Source organism: Buceros rhinoceros, unplaced genomic scaffold, assembly GCF_000710305.1.
Source record: "Buceros rhinoceros silvestris isolate BGI_N320 unplaced genomic scaffold, ASM71030v1 scaffold2714, whole genome shotgun sequence".
Taxonomy (NCBI): domain Eukaryota; kingdom Metazoa; phylum Chordata; class Aves; order Bucerotiformes; family Bucerotidae; genus Buceros; species Buceros rhinoceros.
This window is the reverse complement of record NW_010406298.1, coordinates 60,706-83,322: the sequence shown is the minus strand read 5'-3', so window position 1 is coordinate 83,322 and position 22,617 is coordinate 60,706. Positions and strand designations below refer to the sequence as shown.

At 39.5% G+C, this 22,617-nt stretch overlaps 1 protein-coding gene across 1 annotated transcript in view; it reads right to left on the bottom strand.

Annotated features, from left to right (window-relative positions):
* Positions 1 to 2,170: 2,170 nt before the first annotated feature.
* The window catches only part of LOC104491560 (inactive N-acetylated-alpha-linked acidic dipeptidase-like protein 2), a 49,592-nt gene continuing 29,145 nt past the window's right edge, over positions 2,171 to 22,617 (bottom strand). Inside the window, exon 2 of the mRNA XM_010134007.1 lies at positions 2,171 to 2,450. Within this exon, the coding sequence (XP_010132309.1) occupies positions 2,171 to 2,450 (280 nt within the window). The remainder of the gene's footprint in view (positions 2,451 to 22,617) is intronic.

Sequence of the window (22,617 nt, the reverse complement as noted above, 5' to 3'; positions counted from 1 at the left end):
ACGGCTGAACCCAGCAACAGCCACCACCTGCTATTTCTTCTTTGAAGTTTTTCTACTTCTATTAGTTTAGAGATTACCACGTAGGATGGAAAGTCAGGAAGGTTACATCACTTCCAACTTACCTGTAGCCTAAACAAATAGGGAAATTTTCTTTTTTGGCAAAACTCTAGATCTAAGGACACTCTGGGTACACAAAGAATAAAAGAAAACATGTAAAGTTTTGTGAGGGTGCTAAACATCTCAAAAAACTGATTATTAAACTGTGCACAGAGTGCCATTTTTTTGGCTCAAGTACAAGCTTTGAGTTTTGCCAGAGCCGAGGTCTAACCCTAGCAATGAGTACGCAGTGTGCGTGGTCCTCATTTCAGCAGAACTCATAGAAAAAACTGCCCTGAAATATAACTGAACGTGGTTCATGTGTTGCTGGTAATAGCATCAATGATTTTCCTCAGAACACTGGATTTCCTTTAATCTGATGAATTTGTTAGCAACACATTGATTTTCATGAAATAAAATTTCAAAGGCTACAACTGCATTTTTATCTCATTACAGTTACTCTCATTAAGTTACAAAGAGAAAATAGTATTATTTATAGAGTTTCTAAGTGATACATGTGAGAAGCCAAATCCATTCATTAGTAGTTTTTACCTGTCCATGAGCAAGTAAAAGCATTCATCATGCAAGTCAAAACCCACCCTTGTCTCCTCCATTTCACTTTATAACAACAAATTTTTAACTTGGAAGCCGTTGGGTTGAAATAACAGAGGGGGTACGGAGACAACTACCATGAGACTCGTTAAGGAATATAGGTATGTAAGGTACGCAAAAATAGGACATGGAGAGAAGCCTCTCTCCCAAAGGAGAACAAGAACTCCATTTCTTCTCCACTCTGAAATCAATCCCTTGGACTAAAAAGCTTCAATGCTTTAAGAAAGAGAAGCTGAAGCTTCAGGATCAGAAATTTAAGGACATATCTTTCTACCAGCCCTCAAATTTCCTGCAGTCCCAGATTCAAAATGATATTCATAGTCCATAAAAAGGGTTAGTTTGTGTCACTCAACTTTCCCCATTTTGACTCCTTACAAGTTTTCCACAATGCATTACATGTTATCAGTAAACATTATGGGCAAATGCTGTCACAAACAGAGGGGAAATCCACAGGACTTGCATTTTCCTGTTAGAAATTCAGTAACTGATATGCTATAACTATCAGGATACGCACTAATTATACGGGTATTTTGGAAGAGGTATCCTCCAAACCCAAAGCCGTTCACAATCTGTTACTACATAGCCTATTAACGTCCTAAATCATGAAAACAAACCTGTCATTTAAAAAACAAAGAAACCAGGATGGAAAACCCCTGCCTCATTGGAATAACATACAATGTGTTAAAACGGAGAAAGACAACAGTAACGCAGTTAGCAGTGAAATTGCCGTTTTTGTATTTCGAGAATATTTTTTGAGATTTATACTATCTATCTCAGCTAGGGAAGCGAACAGAAATGACGACCCCTTTGTGCACCCTGAATACATTTGGAAAGCAAATACAGGAAGGCAGCCAGTGAAGACCGCAAAGAGGATAAAACAAGATAATCCAAGATCTTATTTCACTTGGCAAGTAACAAATCCCAACAGGCCGGATCTTTTCGCTGACAAAACTTCCTAACAAAAGCTACAGTAAGATAAAACTACAAATCAGGGTTTTCAAGAGGAAACAGAGCAGATGTGTCAACTGAGTTGCCATGGAAGGAAGTATGTGAGATCCACAACCATAATTCAGGAGCTCCAGCTATTAGCCCAGCACTCCCGCCAGTCTCACTGCAGAAAACCTCATCTTACCCTTCCAAGAGTGGTCCCTCAAACCAGGACCACTTATACATCAGCAAGTATAAAATGTAGCTCTAGACACAGCTTTCAGGTTTTTACGCCCAGGCAGTAGATGTCAATTTGTAAGTTCAGATAACTTAAAAAAACCCCAAACAAACAAAAAACCCACACATGAAGTGTTCAGATCTGAATAATTTTTAAGTTTCAGTCAAGACTGGCCACTTCATATTTTACCTAAACACACTGACTTTAAGGCTGGGCATTTCACCATGTGTACTTTGCCAGCCAAGTTCAACAAAAGCTGATGTTTTCTAACTCCCTTTCACCACAAATGACAAATGGTCATATTACCTCAAGAGTTCCTTTGGCAGAGTACGCTGCGTATGAGTACAGGAGGTCTTGGCCATGAAGCGTTTTGGCCTCTGTGTCACACTGTTGTCCACTAGGGTAAAAGCATTCGCCACTGTTTTTCAGAGTTACTGTGTTTGAAGAGGACCCTGGCAGGTCAAGCAAAACCGAGTAATTTACCAGCCGAACATCTTCAAGGCCTTGGGAAGTCCACTGAACCAGAATTTTCATTGCAATGTCTACATCGTCTTCTCTAGGGAACTGTAACAAATCCCTGGAAAAAAAAAAATACCAGTGAACACAGTTTTAGTTTCCCACCAAGACACTTGTACCTTTGTATGCTTCAGTCCAGTTTATTCTTAATGCATCATCAAACACACAAATATAAAAAACCCATGCTCTTCAGTTTCTTATCAATTATGAGACAAAAAACTAACTGCTTTTTGGATAATAAAAATAAAATAAATATTTATAAGAAACATATCCAAGTGAGACAAGAATCCTACAGAATTTATCACAGTAACTGTTTCAAAATGCTTCTCTCTGGTGCTGATCAAGTTTCTCATACAGCATCAATTTAACCAACTATTGAATATGAAGAACACAAACTGAAGTAACATTTCAGGGACTTGAAGAAGGGTATAATGCTGAAAATTAGTTGTAATTGTATGTTTTGCTTAAATTCATCAAGCGAAGCAAATTTGCTAAGCAGCGTGGAACTAGTCCCCAAATACTGCACTAGCTGTCAGAAAGCTTTCCTCAGATCTCCTACCTGCACTGAAGGATTACCTCAGCCAACAGCTTGGCAATCATACGACACGAATCTTGAAATTATTTTGGCAGTATCTACCACAGAGACCAACAGAGACTTCAGGTAGGTTGGTCTGGCCTTGTATCACTGGGTTTGTAGCACTGTCCAACAGCTGCTACCAGATGGGCCATAGGATAGAACCAGTAATGGTGCTGGAGGACCACCCTCCTCCCCAGTGAATGCCCAAAGATATGAGAAGTAGAGAGTATTTCAAAGATAACTTGAAAGGACAGACACGCTGAAGGGCTAATTAAAGGCTTTCGCTACTTACACAGGCAAAGCAGGGCAGAAATAAAAACCACCATTATTCAAACAAAAAGCACTATCCAAATGCAGTACGAAAAGAATATGGAATATGTGCTGAATTTTGTGAGATTTTTGGGGGGTTTTTTTGGTTTTGTTTTTTTGTTTTTTGGTTTTTGTTTTTTTTTTAATCTGTGAAAATCTCACACAGAAATAAGGTTAAGGATAAGAGGGGTATTGATTTCCAAGCACAGAGATACTGACACTGCCTGAAACTCTTCTTCACAACCTTCTCTTCACAAAAAGGCCAATTACATTTAGATGCTTTAGGGTCATCAACAGAACCTTAAAAAATACCCTGGCTGTGTTGTACACATCAAAAGCAATGGCTAAACAGTGCATATTCTTTCTCACTACAAGTGATAGGAACTTCAGAATCCCACCAGGCACCCTGTGCCACTCAGAACCCAGCTGCGATGCCGCAGGCAGACTGCTCCCAGCACTGCTCCCATCGGGGTCTGTCCTAACCCCAGGGAGAACTCCACCAAGGAAAGCTTATGACAGAAAACAAGCACAAAGACTCCCTCTCCACCCCAACAAGAATATCTTGTGTTCAACAGATCTTCAAAAAAGAATATTTACTGACTAGGTAACATCATAACCTTAAAAAGGCAAGGAGTGAAGTTACAATGCGTATTAGAGCCTAGAAACGGCTCCAAACTGGTAGGCTACATTCAAATGTCTAATATGCCCATCATCACATTGTATGGGTGAAATGATTATCCGAACATCAAAAGTATTTGAAAACTATAGTAAATTTCTCTGTTTAAAGAGATATGTGACAGCAAGGTCATTCGAGTACAAAGTTCGAAATCTTTACAAGAACACTGGACTTGTGTTGAAGTCTTCAGAGATGCTGTCAGGAGGAATAATTGTCTTGCAGATTTAATATTTTCAAATGATTTAAAGTAAGTCTTCAAGCAATCTACACAAAAGAGATGAGTTAATCCAATCTGCAGTATGATTACAAGTTTCCAATTTCATCTCCTGTGCCTGCTAATGCCCAACATAAGTTGGAGGTGCAGAAATACAGAAAGTTGTTTGATTAACACAATCATGAACAAAATATCTGCGCTTCCCTCAGGTGATAGAAACATTAAGAGAATAAATAATTGAAGACACTTATCGCAGGCCAGTAAGGTCATGGCACATTGCAACAAGAAGTATTCAGTTTAAATAGAAGGAAGTAAGCATTAAAAGAAGATACAACAAGCAAATTGCTCCCTTAGTAATACAAGTAAAGTTACTTTCTACTTCATAATTAAATAAGCATGTCTTTGAAACTTCTGTGACAACATACCTGATTAAGTTAAAGAAATGAGCACCCTCACTATTCACTCCATAATGTCTTTATAGCATCTTAAAATCAAATTGCAAATTATGAGCACTTATTATATTACAATAAATCTGCACATATTAGAATACTTTGATAACTCTTGAACATCACCAGCAAGACTTTTTTTTTTCCTCAGATTTCTTATAGTCACCGACTTGCATTGTCTTTGATATAATTCTGCTGGTTGCACTGTTTTAAAGTCAGAGGCAATTTTCACTCATTATTTTTTTATTACATACTAGTTGGATAACAAGTATACATGTCAAAATAGTAAAACCTGACCAAATTTGGAGACGTGTGAAGTTTGGCAGTTCAACCTGGAAAAATCCCAACACTTCACATGCACTTCATAGTCCTTCTCCACAACTGTCAATTAACTTGCTTCCCAAAGCTTCCAGGGCACTAAGATTCACGGCAGTGAGATATAAGCAGGGGAAAGAAACTGCCCCTTGGGATGATTGTGTTTCTCTTTTGCAAGGGGCTGCACACTCCGTAAGAATCGATAACGATGCGATTGCCAATTTCCAGTTATGATACTGCCTTTAGTATCACCAGCCAAATTTTTTACTCCCTTGTTCACTTTAAACAGATTCAGCTACTTGTTCAGTCAGTGGGAATAACCACAAAGTTAATGGGCACATCTCGGTTCATGTAAATCTGCATAATTTATTGAAGTGGAGCCACCACAGACTAAATATTTGGTATCAAGTTGGAATCTACATTAAGTATAACAATAACACACTGTGCCTTCATGAGATGCTTTCAAAGAGATTTCCACAAGTTACTTGCCTTTACTTTCTAATATAGATCAGATAAAATAGGTCACTCCAACAATCATAAGATGGAATAATTTAACTGTATGACACAATTCCTTGTCCGATGATCCTGCTATGCTGCTACAAACATGACACACACACCACCCCTCAAAAAAAAAAAACAAAACAAAACCCAAAAAACAAACCAAAACCAAACCAAACCAAAAATCTAAAACTGCAGTAGCTTTCTACAGACTTAATCTCACAAATCTAGAGGGAGAAAATTTCCCTGTGGTTTGTTTGAGCTTTTTTCTTCTTTAAAGCTTTAACCTCTGTACTGCAATAAGAGTGGGAAATGGCCTGCACCTCATGGGCTGTTCAAAAAAACAATCTGAATTCCAGTTTTGCAGAGTTAGGATTTTATTGGATTTGCTTATTCCCAAATTTTGACTGTAAGATTGTATTCTATTTTCTTCCAGTTCACCAAAATTTTTGATAAAGCAATTACTGGAATTTTAAGCATGAAATAAGAACAACTATAATTTTGGAATTTTTATTTGATGATTTTGATTTGATTTTGATTTGATGATTTTTCAGGGGAGCAGTTGCTTTCAAATTTGGGTTTTGCAATGAATTCACCAAACATTTTTTGTAAAGCTACATGAGAACAAAGTGTTATATTGCCTAATATGCTGTTTCAACAGTAGCTGGTAGCAGATAATCAAACATGATCGCTAGAAACACATCATATGGGACTGTTCTATTTATAGACTTTAATGCACGTCTTTTTTTTCTACCTGTAAATGTTGTCCAGCTTGAGTTTTAAAAATGTTTACATACACTCAGGATTTCAGAACTCATTTCGGTCCATTAAGAGCTGAGACACGGCAGTTCCAGCCACGCCGGGCGAGTGCCCAGCACTCGCACAGACCAACTGCTCAGCATATGCACAAGCATTTCTCGCAGTTGCAGACCCAGCATTTATCTGTATCCATCACATATAGTGTGTACACACAGCAAGCTAAATGCATTCAGGAAATACCACCTGCCCAAGCCACATCTGCTTAAATTTTAATTACGTGTTCCTGCTAATTAGGGTGCTCAACTGGCTGGTCTCCAACCTGCCCGATTGGATTTCCCATGGTCTGAACTGACTGCCACAAATCTGCTGATTCCAAAATAAACTCAAAAAAAATCCAAGTCCAAGGGAGGATAAATATTTATCGGGAGGTTAGAATACGAAAGAGAAACACTCTCATGATGTCAACAGTTGACTACATGCAGCTTAGTGCAGGACAGGATCCAGAACCACTTCAGGCTCCTCAGGTTACGCAGCAAAGCCTCCAGCAATTGGTCTGGAAAGCAGAGCCGTGACATGTCCTTTGACGCGTCCTCTGACACATCTGCCATCCTTTCGGAATATTCTGGGCATACTTCGGGCACTGATATTAATACAAATTTTGAGACAGTGAAGGGTCATAAGAAAGTTGGTACTGTGTTCATTCAGGTCACACACTCCATCCATACTAACGTCCAAAACTAAGAGGTGAGTATTCAGATATGCTTCTCAAATCATAAACAAAATAATAGTGGCCTAGAGTGGAAGCAACGGAAAGCTATGGTTAAACATAACATTTGGACAAGAAGATGCTGCTTCTCCTATTTGCCTGGGTTTTGGCCAGCTAGTTTCATCACCTGCAGCAGTCCCTCCACGGGAGGAGGAGGCAGGGCTTTTTGCCAGGCCTACACCAGCCATTTCTGCCCTATAGAAAATTTTTACGTGGCTCATCAGAACACAGTGGTGAACATGCAGTCTGTCCTAATGATGGGAAAGCTAACATCCCGTTCATTCTTGGGTACAACATACCGCTTTGGCCATCAAAGGCAGTATTCACAGATCCACACCTGCGTATTTCTCCAAACGCTACGCCGTGCCTACAATATCATGCTATTAACATACGTGATTTATGAATCACATAGAATAAATGTAATTCATGAAACCATAAAAAATACATAACGTCAGATAACAGAACACCAGCTCTGGATTTGGTTGCATGCAGTTCTCTAGCAGCAAAATGCTTCTGAACCTTTTTTATTTTTTAAGCATTATGCATACTATGGCTTTTGGGTATTTTTGATTAAAAGGGACTTGAGTTGTCTGTTTAGAAAATTATACCATGAGCAGGCACAAAAGTACTTTTAAACACAACTTCACAGCCTTTTTGTACTAGGTTTAGGTCCACTGGGTATCAGACTTTCACAGGAGTACCTGACCATATGTACTCTCTCTGTCACAGTAAAATTACATGCACAACAGCTCCAGGCCAAACCTCTCATTTTCCTGAGAAGATCTTTGTCACGGGATTGAAGAACACCCTCAGATCTCAGTTCATGCTGGCTTCCAAGCTTAACTATTCTGAACATTTTATGTTCTTTGCCACCACAGGACGAGCAAGCATATTGCTCCTACCCACCGCATCAAACAGTCAAATGCCTTTTATATTTTTAAAATAAAACTAATGGGGATAGTTCAAGTCTCACTTGCCAACATCAGGATAGAAGCCAAACTTGCATTCAAGGCAGAAGGTGAAAGGTATTGAAAGATGACTGATTCGCTGTGATTCCACAGTTCATTGGCAAACGAGCAATTCACTGTTCCTCTACACTGAACATTGCAAAGTCATAAATTGGCCATAGGTGAGCTTTCCAAAGCTTTGTAAGAGCTCTGGATGTCAGTTACGCTGACATCTAGCCAGCATCCAATCTTCCAAATGCTTCAGAACACCAGAACGCCAATATGAGTCCCAACAAGGGTCTATCAAACGAGAGCCCAGAAGGGAGCAAAACAGGGCAGGCACACACAAAACCCCCCAACTACTCTTCTGCTCTATTTTAAGTGTAGAGGATATATGACGTCTTGACGAGCAACCAGCTCACTTTTCAGCAATAACGCAGCATTCTAAACTGGAAAAGGCTCTTTCAGATCTATTTGTTTAATAAACAATTCTTCCATTTGGGTCTTGGTTTCCACGATAAAAGATTGCACAAGGTAAAACCTGATGCCTTGCCTATTCTACCACCAGACACAGAAACAACATAATAGGATTTCAAAATAGTGGTAATTGAACAGTATGCTCTACATGTTCACTCAAAGCTTGAGAGTCCATCACATTTTAACAGACTATTAATGGAAAACTACTGATTACATCTTACTGATGGAGAAGAAAAAATGTTGAAAACTTAGTGAATGATAGAAGTGCACTAACTGAAGCAGTCATATGACTTATGAGTTAATCTAATGAGCTAAACTCAGCTCAGTGAAACCAAGGAGTCAAGGTAAATACCAACCAACAAGCAAACCATCTGCAAATACATCACATTCAAAAGAAGAGTTCAGTACAGGTTCACACCATATAGAAATTATATGTGTTTATCTGTTCTGAATCCTTTTATTGATTTTCAGTAGTTTCTGGTATTTCAAATTTCAAAATATTTTCACAATTTCAAAAGCAACTGTAAGTATAAACTGCATCCCAGCACAAGGAAGGTTCTTGTTACATTTTTCTCTGTATGCAACAGAGTGAACACTCAGTATTTCATGAATCAGCAGCATCTGCAAGTGCTAGTCATAAAAATCGTTCCGCTAAGATCCAAAAAAATGTTGCATATGTGCACTAGTGTTTGAGTCCAGAAATTGCTGGGCAAAGAACTGAAGAGTTCAGTTAATTCAGATTCCTTGCAAGATGAGTTGAACAAAATATGTTCAAGGAAAATAAATTATCTGGTCTGTAAATTTAATAGAAACTGTTTTAAATACATTGGCTTTTCCAAAATAATGACCATCTTAACACAAATTTTATCCACAGTATGGTAAGTGGATGGCAGAGGTTCAACAGTACTGCAGTACTTCATAAATTAACTGTCTCATTACAGAGTAAACCCCATTGGCCAAAGTGAAAGTTGTTTAAATGTGTTGAGTTGCAACGGACTATGAGCAGCATAACCAGCTGAAGTTCCGCTGTCATGCAATAGTTTGTTATACTACTGCTTTTTTTGGATCACTTACAGTCATGTGGGCAAAATATGAAAGATGGTTGACTTTGATATTAAACTAGATGCCCAAGAAATGAAAACCACAAGGCTGTGGAAGTTTTTGAAAATGTTTAGTATAAGCAAATGACTCCAGGGCAGACAGGTAGGCAGTGACAGAACTGGGAACAGAAACCAGATTGTCTGATTCACACTCATGCAGTTCAGTCATCAAAGCATCTTACAATTAATTTTAAATCATGCTTTTTCTTTAAAAAAAAAAAAAGGGCAAGAGGCATTCACTTTTTAGTCATATACTCCTTGCTTAATTGTCCCGTGCAGAGATATATGATAATGTCATTTAGGATTTCTCCCCCATCATTCTGGAGACTCATTTAAGAAAAAGGATAGTAAACACTATCATTTTCAGAATAGTTCATGAAACACAGAGAACTTATTGCAGAGAATAAAAGCTCCAGACCCTCAAATCGGCATTTTCTCCAAAACCCCAAAGACTTTTAATTCCAGACAGAGAGGATACAGGAGATACCTTTTCGATTGTATACTTGGGCACAGAAGTCCTTGCCATGATTCCTTGTTCCTTTTGGTTACGAGAGGGTTCAGGTGAAAGGTTCTGCTGTTAGCAAAGCAAGTAAATCTTAATTCTTCCTAACACTGGGCTCTCAGTCTTCAAATAGTTACCACAAATAGGACTGATTTGCTCCTTCATACATGTCTTGTTTTTAATACAGTAAACTGTTTCCAAAGATGAACCGTCTGTGAAAAACAGTCCTGTCAAAATACATACAGAATGGAGATATCTACACAGAAACTTTTTTTTTATTAAACAATCTCATTTGCAAGAGGATTTCTGAAAATTCCGACACCTTCTTTCAAAATCAGTAAAATCACCACCACTATTTTCTTTTTAACCTCAATTGTTACCGAGTTGCAGTTGCAAGAAACAGGTTTTCCTCTCTATGGCATACAGGACTGCCACATCACAATCTCTAATCTTTGCAGAATTACATCTCAAGTATTTTAAATAAACTTGTACTGTGTCTGAAGTTATTGTAGAGCTCTGTAAGACTTAACGTAAACCTTTATTTTTGCATATAATAGGATTCTTAGCCTCTGTTTGTTTTAAATACAGAAAAGGGAATATAATTTTCTTCAAAGTTTATAGGTCTCATAATTTAACAGAGAGCTTTACTACTATTTTCTTCTAATGCAAGAAAAGAACCAGATCCCAAGCTCCAAACACCTGTGCCCTGCATTTTCCACCAGGTTACGATGCCGAGGGCAATGCGTGCTGCTGCTGAAGGACAAAAAAGAGATACCCCCCCCCTCCCTGGGAGTATGACCCTGCATCCACAGGCAGAGGCCTGACCCAGCTAATCCTCACAATGATACCATCTTCCTCACTGCCCAGACCACAGGGAATACGTCAGTGTCTCAATAAAATGTGACCAGCTACATAATCGAGCCCAAGCATCGGACTTTTACTGTCAGAGACAATAAGAAAGAGACCAGCACTGGAGCAATCTGAAGAGCAGGGGGTATTTCACTAACACTTTTCTGTACAGAAAACCTATTGATAAATAAACAACAAAAAAAACCCCCCATACACTTGAAACCTTGCTTTTCATCTAGAAAATCTGCTGATCAAAACAAAAACAAAACCAAAAAACCCTCCTCAATTCTGCCCGACTGGCAGTATTTTATTACTTTCAATAGCGAATCATTAGGTTACACTGTGAGCTGAAAAGCAATTAGACTGAATGCCAGGTCTTATCCTGACAGAACTAGAAATCTTTATTTGAACTGTACGATCTAACTTTTGAATACTATTCTAGTTCTTAAAGGACAACGAGGAATTAAGAGGACATGCTATCTCGAAAGCCTAGGAAAACTTCGCAATGCTTAGAAAAGCCACCCATTATTTGAAGATTTAGGAGTATCTGGAATTAGATAAATCCCCAAATAAATGTTTAATTTTTGAAATTAAAAAGAAGGTAAAACCTTCCTTTTATCTCATGAATCTGCAGCAGTTAACCCTATATACAGCAAAGCCGAAGAGATCCACAAGAAGACACCGTGTAACCTCTTCATCACCATCCTGGTTTTCTTATCAGTATGTGTTAATTGACATGGGTGAGTCTAATGGAACTGGAGAGAGTTCTAGCTGTGTTAGTTTGGATGTTTTACGAAACTATTTGAAAGTTTAGTCAGGTGTATTAGTTAAAACGAAAACTACAGATAAAGGAATAGGAGAAAGGATACAATATCATTTCTCCATATTTATGCAAGAAAAAAAACGTTATCATGAATGTCATATCCCATGGCTAAGTTCAGAAAATCTCCATCTCACCAGGCAAACTGCAGGTCAGATGATTTTTTTTTTTTTAATCCACAAATACTTACATCTTTGAACTGACCCTTTAATTCTAATATTCAATTGGGGAAATCAACACTGGTAACCAAAACAGCATCCTGAAGTTATTTATGCTGTACTGTAAATCAAATTACTCGTGGATATACAAAAAGGTGTCTGCAAGAGAGCAAGCATAAAACCTCATGAAGGGAGGCTTGGGAGGAGACCACAGGAGATCATTTGGTTCAAGGCAGGCTCAGCTCACCCACCTGCCAACTCCAGGAAGATGTTTTCCTGCCCGGTTCCAAATATAGAAGCTCCTTGTTTGTCCTAAATAATCACCCTCTGTACTGCTGCATTTGAGCACACTTTATTTGCTACTTTCCACCACTGATGTTGAGACATTTTTCTCTCCACAACAGGGTTGTTTTTTTTTTTTCCATACTTAATGATTGCTCATATGGCCTTCCCACACCTGATCCTGTCTTCAGCCAATTTATCCATTTGCTCCTGCTCCTGAAATCTCCCTGATCTCTTCTGGCTCCCTCCAGAATGTCCTGAAACCGAGTTCCACCGAATGGACACTGTGAATATGCCACTTGCACTGATAATGAATATCCAGTTATCATTTATCTATGTAAAAATCATGATTGTTCCTCTGCTGTCGTTTACTCTGATTTCACTCTCCAGGAAGTTCACCAAGTCCTTTAGCTCCATTGATCTCAGCAAGGCCTCCTCATTTCATCACTCATTTCTTGCAAGAATGAATGTTCCTGAACACATTTTTACGTATAAAATAGGTCAGATTTTCAAAGTGCTGAGAATCCACAGCTAGAGTGGATTTCTCTGCCCCCCACCCCCTCAAGAAAACCCAAACAGCTCCCATATAAATAACTACGCTGAAGTGCAAGACTTCCAGAGCTGTTGTGCAGCGACTCACACCAGACCACATCTCACAACAGCATGTGCAGACAGCAACCTGGCTTGAAGTGAGTCCTCCCAAAACATCTAGTGGGCTATGACTCAAAAATAGATTTTGCATGGATTTAAACTAGAATAATAAACTTTTTAAAGCAGGCAAAATTCAAAGTATTTGCTTGCTGAGTCCTAAACTGTGGCAACTTGTTGTGATATTTGGCACCCGACCTCTACCGTCGAGGACCATTTATACACTTTCTCTAGTATAGAGGATGCAAAAATGGCACTTTATTATGTAATGAACAGGGTTATATAATCTCCCAAGAAGCCTCGCCCATTGTGGGGGGTTACTGCATTCCTGTTACATAAGCACGTAAGCACGTAATCTTCCGACCGCCCACACTGCCACCCAGTGTTCTGCAACACTAAACCTCTACTAGTCTCAAGTCTGGAGCTGTTTCGAGATATGGCTTCCAAAGTCATCACTGTGGGCAATGAGAATCCTGAAAACTTCCTCTCAGAGACAGACCACAGATTTGCTGGACTCTGATGCAAACCCATGCAGAGTCCGCTTCTGGTGCACACAAAAAAGGTCCTTCTCTCTGTCACTTCTACAGCTGATTCACACAAGCCTTGTCCTCTCAGCAGTCTCTGTACCACAAAACCCAAACAAGTTGCTCTATGAAGCCCACACACCTCCTGCAAAGGGCACGTAGCAACACCTAGGACTACAGGGCAAAATCTAGGTGTCACAGTACAGAATCTCCTAGAAAAGTCACAGAAAAGGGACCTCACTGCTGCTTCTCCATATTCTTCTACATTTTTTCTTTTAAAACATTCCCTCCTCTCACTTTGCAAGCCCAAGAGAGTAACCTGCTCCCCCCAAAGCAATCTATTGACCCATATTTTCTTGCCTGTTCTAGATCTTCCCTGGACTTCTGGCCTGCCTTTATCCAAAAATAAAATAAAACACACCGAGTGTCCTGGGAACAGTGAGTGCTTGTTTCATGGAGTAATACCTAAACAGTCTCATTCATTTTCAGCCTCTCTTACAATCTAACTAAAATTTCAAAGCCCATTTTTAAGCAAATAAAGCACAAATAAAAGACAAAAACAACAGCCATATGCAGATGTTCAGGAATTGGAATCAAGGCTGGAAAATGCCCCCTAGTATTCAACATACTTTAATGTGCAATCACCTGAATTGCTCACTGCAAGTACAAATGGGCTATTGTAGTACAGCGATGCTTCAACCTGAAGGCCAGAGGGGGGCTGGCTGTTGCTAGGCAGTACAGAGGAAAGCGCTCTGTTCCAGAGCTGCAGCATCAATTAAATATTCCATCAAAAAATAAAAAGCAGAATCATTACATATCAATGCTAAGTTCTGGTATGTTTCCTTGACTCTCTTCCTGCAAAGATATGATGATTCTGAGCCCGAGTTTGCTCTTCCTGTGGTGCTAAGGAAGCTACAGACAGACACAAGGACACAACACAGGATTCAGATACTCAGCAGTGAAGCAGGTTTTCACTGGGTGTGCACATACAGAACATGGTCACGTTATCGACACTGCAGAAAATAAAAACATTAGCATGACCATCCTGTACTAGTTGTTCCATATGCCAGGAAGACAAAGACATCTATTAAACTATCTACTAGCTGGAGGAGTTCTGGAAGGCAGATGGTCTCTTTGTTATTAACATGACGTGAATACTCATATTCTTGGTAACCAACTACCTACATGGATTATACAAGCGCAACATTTCATCCTGAGTTTCTTAAAAATCTGTGACATTAACACATATGACACATTTGCTAACACATGAAAAGGACAAATACCGAAATGGAAAAACTAATAAGGGGTTGGACATCCAAGGATTTTTAATTAAGCTGAACCATACAGAGTAGCTTCAGATTTTTCAATCATGGGAGAAAGAAAGTAATCCCACAGCTTTAGCAGTGTAGCTACAGTCAAAAACATAACAGAAAAACAAAAATAGAGAATTATAACTATCCCTGAAGCAAAAGGCACTAAAACACCGGTACCTGTAAAGTCTGTGTTTTTGAGAAAGTGAAGATGAATTGAGTTGAGTTTTACCGGAAATCTTCAAAGAGCAAATCTACCTCACTTAGTAAACGCGGGCACACTGTTACACTTTCACTGCAACCCAATGTGTATGGGGCCCGTTCTGCAGCTTCTTCACCCACCCCCCCCCCCCCACCCCCCTCAGGGTTCAAACTAAGGGCCCACATTGCTGTGTGTTCACTGACGCTTTCACTGCAAACAGAATTCTGCCAAAAAGAAAAAAAAAAAAAACAACACACCACGACAGGGAAAGACTCAACAATTTACATGCATTTACTCCTCAGAACAACACGTTGTAGTAAAAAGTTACAGATTTTGCACACGTGGATTTCAATAAACTGACTTAAATTATAAAACTCCAAGTCCACATGTAGACACTACTGTCAAGTAATTGTTCTGTTTAATACAAAATCATTGGAGACTTTTACTATTCTCATTTTCTGCCAGCTGAACGCATGCCCACAAGCAGACTCCGTAACTCCAGTCACAAAGCAGGAACGTGTCACCCCAGCGCAAACCGCAAGCTCTCCCCCAGCCCCAATTAAAACTATATCCAAGTAAGCTCCTTCTAAAGCAAAATATATATCCCCAAATTTAGATCAACTCATTCATTTCTTCCAGGGCAGAGACAAAGACAACTAGCATAGTGTTTATTGACTTCTGAATTTTGGTTAGATTATTAATGAAGTTACTTTTAACTAAAACTTCGCCTCATATATAGGCAAAAGTTACTGTGAGACCTGAGCAATTTGGAGCATATGAGAAGGCAAAAAGGAGTAGGAAAATGACATTACTGTGCGCCTTGCTACTGAAGAAAATAATGGTCTGGGAATGCATGCAATATTGAGTGAAACAAATGGTGAATTTTATTCAATCTGATTGCCAATTAAAATAAATATCACATGCGGTTAAGCTTAGAAATTCAGTTTCTCCAAAATCATTGTAACACAGAACACAAGGGAAGTTGCTAAGCCTATTTTCAGTAAAGTTAATAGTTTTGTCATCAGAATACAATATTATCTGTCATATTTATGTGAGCAATATCTTACAAAGTGCCTACAGGACTTACGAAAGCAAAAAGACTTCTACTTTGAATTGCATGTGGGAGCATCTTTTCTACGTACTATTTCAAACAGCAAATTTTCTTGGCTAAAGGCAGAGTCTTGGAATAATACACAGAGTGAGCGTACAGAGGTTACAGTCACCCAGATACGTGCCAGCCACTGTGAATTAAGATAAAGTCCTTAAAACAGTTATTTAAAAGAGAAAACTCTGCTTCTTCATTTTTCTCAGTGAACTCTATAATGACAAAACTGTCGAATCCTGCCTATACCTTCTCTTCTGTCTGAGGTTTTGTGACTTGCTTGGTTTTGGGTTGTGTGTGTGGTGCGGGGTATGTGTGTCACTTTTTTTTTTTTTAATGATTCTTTGTTGAAGTTTTTCTACCACCTCTCCTCACCATACTCCTCACTACAGACTGTCCTTTGGTAACCTCAGTCTTTGACAGCATCACATCTATTCTCTTCCTCCACCACATCCCACCACTGAAATGCCTGGTGTTAACTCCAGCCCACTATTCCTCCATAACGTGTTGCTCTATGTACTAAGCCAATAGGATCAGCAAACACATACCATGTGTCTGAGCCTTGGAACTGAATAAATGACTGATGAGGCAAAGAGCCCTTGAGTGGACAAAGAAAGAATTCAACTGGACAGCGATGCTGACCATGTATGCCTCCCCCAGCCCTTTGTCCTGCACATCACGGGAGAATGAGGAAATACCCCAGATGTAAGGGTGTATAAAAATAATCTACTCGCAATATCCAGATGGGGAGTGGGAGAGGAACATCCTATCTGCGGGAAGTGTTTTGCCACCTTCTACTCAGATTTTGCAATTTTAGTTAAAGTGAAGTCACCTGAGATGACTTGGTGGTCTGTGCCTACAAACTGGCTCTCTAGGCTAACAAAAGGCACAAATCCTTATAAAATTGGGTGAAATCTTTTTCCGCCTTGATCATTAGGTTCTAAATTTTATTTGACAATATCACTCATATACTTCATGACTAATACACCACCCTCTCTTTCAGACGAAGAAAAAAAAGCAGCTTATTTTAGGGGTATTTTTTGAAGGAAAAAAGTCATTATGATTTTGTATAACTATGTTATCCAGAGGGGATGTGAACATTTACAGAGTTGAGAAATGGGAATAATCTTGCTCTCAATTTTCTTATCTTCTGCCCACCTTGGCCACTATCATAGGATTTCCAGTTTAATTACACATTTACATGAAGACAGCAATAGCTTTATAGCTTACTCTATAGTACTTTGTCAGGATACATTTCTTAAATCATCAACAAAATTACCCTCTCCAGGTATATATTTAGCATCAACAACTGGAAAAAACGGGTTAATCAAATTACCCACAGCCAAGATTTCTATTTTTTTTTTTTTTAAGGATGGTTAACATTAGAATCCCAGATCCGTATTTAGACACAGAAAATCCTGAAGTTACAGTGTTGAGCACTGAAAATTAGGTCACATACGCAGGAGTTTTAATGAGGAGTAAAGTAGCTGGTTTAGAAGCCTGTTTTCTCATCAGTTATAAAATCATCCTGTGGAAGACTGGCAAGTCAGCAACATGATGTGTTTCCGAGGACAATATGAGTAGTACCTTTCAGTACCTGAATGGTTTACCCTCTTCTGCTGCTCAGGACTCAGCCCTAAGTCTAGCGACATAAACCATCTCTGTCTTCAAATATGCTTATTGGTACTGGAAATTCATCCGATAACCTCATGCACCTCCAAGCTGCAGCTGTTTCTGCTCAAGGGATTATTGTCCCACGCCCTCCCCTACCCTTTTTCCCTCCATCTGAAAATCCCTGCTTTATTCAGCTCTGTTGATGGAACAATGAACCCACCTCAAAGTGGGCTGGCTTTATTTAACAATTTTAAACACTATATATTTTTTAATCCAGCTCATCAACTAGATACCAAAATATTTTTCCACAGCAAGTCCTCTCTATATGACTAATTTACAATCTTTCAAGAAGTCGCCATCACACCCAAGTCCACTTCCAGCATCTCTCTAGCAGCCACAGCAGGCACCGGCTATTCTGCTTCCTGAAATAAAATCATATCAAAATCTTCTAGCTGAACAGGCTAGAATAGAAAACAAAGCACAAAGGCCTTCAAAGGCACGTCGTTTCTATCCATACTTCCATAACAACAATGCATGAAATAATAACTGGTAATATACAGGTTTCCACATGCTGCCAAATTAAGGATAAAGCCCAAACCAGACCAACCATAAAAGGAAAATACCTACTTTTCTTCTACAAAAGTGCAGTCTTACATAAGCATGTAAATTGTAAAGCAAATTCTAACAATTGCATTTTCTTTGTTCGAAAGTCAGAGACGTATCTAGAAAATACATAAAGCTATAGGCATAACTGGTAAGCCGTGCACACGAGGGTGAGAGGGAGCGTTGGCACGCAGTATTACGGGCTACGACTGGAAGGAGCCCAACAACTGCTTCATCTACAGCTGTTATCTTCCCATTTAAGGCTGATTGCAGAAACACCAGAAGATTTCAATGCAAACCCTGATGACAGCAAGCAAACAAGATGTTTGGAACACAGCCTGCTTTCTCTAGCCTTGGACACCTCCAGCTACAGTTCAACTTGCCTCCTGCCAGCTGAAGCACGAACCCCAGGAGGCAGCTACACCTTCCACCGGGCAGCGTCATTCACCAGCGCCTGGGAGAAAGCCCCGAAGCAGCTTTCAGGTGCTGTTAGTTCTCATTTTCAAGAGGAGGAAAAGCACACATTAGACTGCCTTGCTGGTTAAACATATTCGCCTGTTTCTTAGGCTTTCTTTGTGAAACACCCCTTTAACTCTGCAGGTCGCAGCTGCCAAAAAACATAAGATTGAAACAGAGAAAAATAGACATCTTGTTACCAATTAAAAAATATAAGTGAACAGAAGCTACACCTGTTTTTCCCATTTGCAAATATTAGTATTCCTTGAGTATTTGGACTTCACCACACTGAAGACCTGTATTTTCCAAGACACATAAAAACTACCAGTTTAACTCCTCAGTATCTTTTAGAAATTAGAGAGTTCCATTGTCTTATTCACTATCCAACAAGGTCGAATGTTTTAATGTAAACTCCTAAGATTTAAAAAAAAAAAAAAAAAAATTTACAGGATCACCTCAAGTACACTGAACTCTGTCTATCTGGGTTAAGCACAGAGCAAAGCCCAGAAAGTTATGGTACCACACAAAGGGTAACGTTTAAATTAATCAAAGCCTTTCTACGTACTATCTTCATATTCATCAGCTTTCCACAACAGGACAGTCACATTACAAAATCCTATTTTTGGCATTTACTTACTGTAATTCTCTCTTGCACTACACTCCTAGGAAGAGCTCACTTCAGAGACACCTGTTTCTACCAGAAAATACATTTGTGAACCACTGTTGTACAAAATTCTTTCCAGCAACCAAACCAGTACTTTTTGCCCACCCTCCAAAAACAGGAGGGCCAACGATGTACAAAATACTTTCTTCTAGTGGCCTTCAGTAGGCAACTACTGCATTTTCAGACATCTTGCCTACATAACTAGAGGCATAAAAATTATATACCTGAAACCAAAGTAGTCTTGTACATAAAAATCTTCAAAAAGCCCAAAAAAGACAGACAGATGAACATAATCTGATTACCTGCCTCCAAGCAATTACTTCCAATTATTAGAGCTTGGATTATAAAATAATTCCTGCTAAGCATAATATTAGAAACATTATTACAATTAATGGTTGCAGTTGTCAGCTGATGAATGCATAATAAATACAGCATCATGCACATGATCATAAGGAGACAATAAGTAATGAGGTATTTTTGAGACTGGGAGACTTACCAATAACACATGAATTTTAACACTGCAATTTTTTCAGTCTCCCAATACAGGCACACTCAGGAAGAAGCGATAACTGAAAAATTCAGAAGGGTTTTGGGATTCTTGACTGTATCAATGCTTTTACTATTCACAGTACTCAGAATGTGTTTGGCACATCCCCAAAAAAGGTCCAGTCAGTGCTTCAAACATACACAATATAGCTTAAAGCAATTTCATAAACACAAGCTGGAGTGGAGGAGCAAAAGCACAAGACACAACAAGCTGCCAAGATACCATTGTCTATTAACAGCTCTCGGTTTAGGCACATCAGTGTAATGTGACAAACTATCGGCACAATTCTTACAGAATAAAACTGCTATTACTGAGACAGGCAAATAGGACTTGGAGTGTTGTGCATAGTTCACAGTGGAACCTTTCTCTCCAGCTTTACTCTCTGATTCCTATAGAAATGCCTACAGCAACAAATGAAAAGTTTCTAGCTATGCAAATCTATTTTGCATTTATCTCAAGCCTTAGCTCCTGGAATACTGTGACGATGTCAGATTTTCAGCTTTTATTACAAAAATATTATAGCTCTCAGGATTACAAAGGCGACTGTGACAGAAATGACCCAAGAACATAGCAGTGAGATAACAAATTAAAATGTGTCCCTATTTAATGTAATTACTTTCATTGCTCAAGGAAGTAACAATAGAGAAATAGCTCTCAGGATTACAAAGGCGACTGTGACAGAAATGACCCAAGAACATAGCAGTGAGATAACAAATTAAAATGTGTCCCTATTTAATGTAATTACTTTCATTGCTCAAGGAAGTAACAATAGAGAAATTATGCGGAATTAGAAAAATCAAGGTAATGAGACAGTGGCACAGAGGGACAGGGGTCTCGCACTTCTGATGCTGGGCATGACCCAACCTTCCCTGCCCAGTGAAGGGCAGGTTTGGGGCCACCGCTGCAGGGCCTGGACCGATGTGTCACTTGCTGCTGGCCAGCTCTGCTGCTCGGGGGTCCCTTCTCCTGCGGGAGCCTGGTGGCAGCTCAGGGGCTTCAGCAAGCACAGACCCAGTAGAAGATATTCAATACACACAGGGTTTTGGATGCTGCTGGGAATAGCTGCACTCCTCCACTCCAGGCACACGATCACAGCTAAAAGACATAAAAAGCAGTATATGGAATAGAAATACCCTCCACTCCAAGCTCGCTGGATAGCTGCTGCATGCCACACCACAGGACCTACGTTTGGGTAAAGAGATGGAGAAAAACAGAGTATTGAAACACTAAGCCAAACCTCACTTCGATTTACATTGATGAGAGGAAAAGGACATAGTAAGATAAGTGTAAATCCCACTCGCTTGCTATAATATAAAGAAAACTGTTCTAAACAACACGAAACCTATTCAGGAAAAGCCCCAGGCTAACAATTTAATTTCTGACTGCAGAGATATTACCTTGTTAAATCAACAGTCAGTGAAAGGCTTTTACTTCTTCCCGTAAATTAGTTCCTAGGCCTTTCCCTTTCGCTTGTAATCCTGCCACCAGGTGAAGGGTACGTCCTGCAGCACTCGTGGGGGACAGAACAAGGAAAGCCAGAACCCCACATTTGGATTTCAACTCATTCCAAACAAAAAAAATAGTTTAAAGCTACTGTCTGCACTTAATCTGAAGAGAGTATTTGGCATAACAGCGTAAGGAAACAGCGAGCAGTCCCTCACACACTGTTACTGGTGAAAAAGAGGTACAGTAGTGGTTTTAAAAGGAATAAAGTCATTCATTTGAAACTGTGCTGAGAATGTAACAGTAACTCACACAGCTACCAGTTGCGTTCTTCAGATTATAAAGTGACATCCAGCCGATACAAGATTTACTCTTTTAAATGGTATTTGCTTCTTGAAACTGAAAGCAACCCAGGAAGTTTTGTTGTAAACATTGTACACATTGTGAATAAATTTGCTACAGAAAGAAGGGAAAGGAGTTAAACTCCTCAACCATCAGGTACAGTGTGACCCCGCCAATTCAAGACAGTCACGAAATTTTGATGAAAGCAAAAATTATATCAACTTTAGCAAGAACTCTGAAAATTTTAGTGAGAAAACTCCTATTTGTGTCTGGAAAACTCCCATCTACTCCTTATTCTCCAGTCCTCCAGCACCAGACATGGACATTTACTTCTGTTGCTTCTGACAGATTAAGCAATTCCAGAGTTGCCCAAATTAATTTTGGCATGAAAGTAACTATCCTTGCACATTTTGGAAGACAAATGAAATGTCAGACAAAGGCACCCCAAAGCAATTTGTTTCTTGCCTTATCTACAAGAAACAGGTATAATTTTTTTAACAGCAGTGATAGAACAGCGCAAGAGTGACTCACCACTAGTCACTTAATAAATGTAAACCTAAGTGAAATACTTAAAGTGCTAAGGAAAGGGTAGGGAGAGAAATAGAAATCGATCAGTAAAACGAAACAACCTGACCCCTACCCAAATCCCAAATGGTCCTTAGGTGAGCGTGACACGTCTGAGCCATTCAGTAGGTTTAGGATCTGCAAGGCAGCAGCCAAAGAAATCCACCTGATAACAGCAGAGGAGATGAACAGCCACCCGGGACCCACGAGGCACCCCCAGCCACGCCATAAATTCAAACAGGTACCTGGAGCGCAGGTCTCATGTACATCACTGTTCCATACAGCTCTGCCTCAGAGCTCAAACTATCAAACTAGCTCCAGGGCTGCTGCTGGAGTCTGAAGCAAGGCAGGGTCAGATGAGTATATGACAATGACGGTTTTGTTTCTGCAGCCATCATTATACGATAGTGCCTGCTAAGGACACAATCACCATGTCTTCTACTTGGGTGTCTCCTGCCTCTGAAAAGGTAGTAGAGCTTCAGCAGAGACCCTACACTCAAGGTTAAGCAGAGAG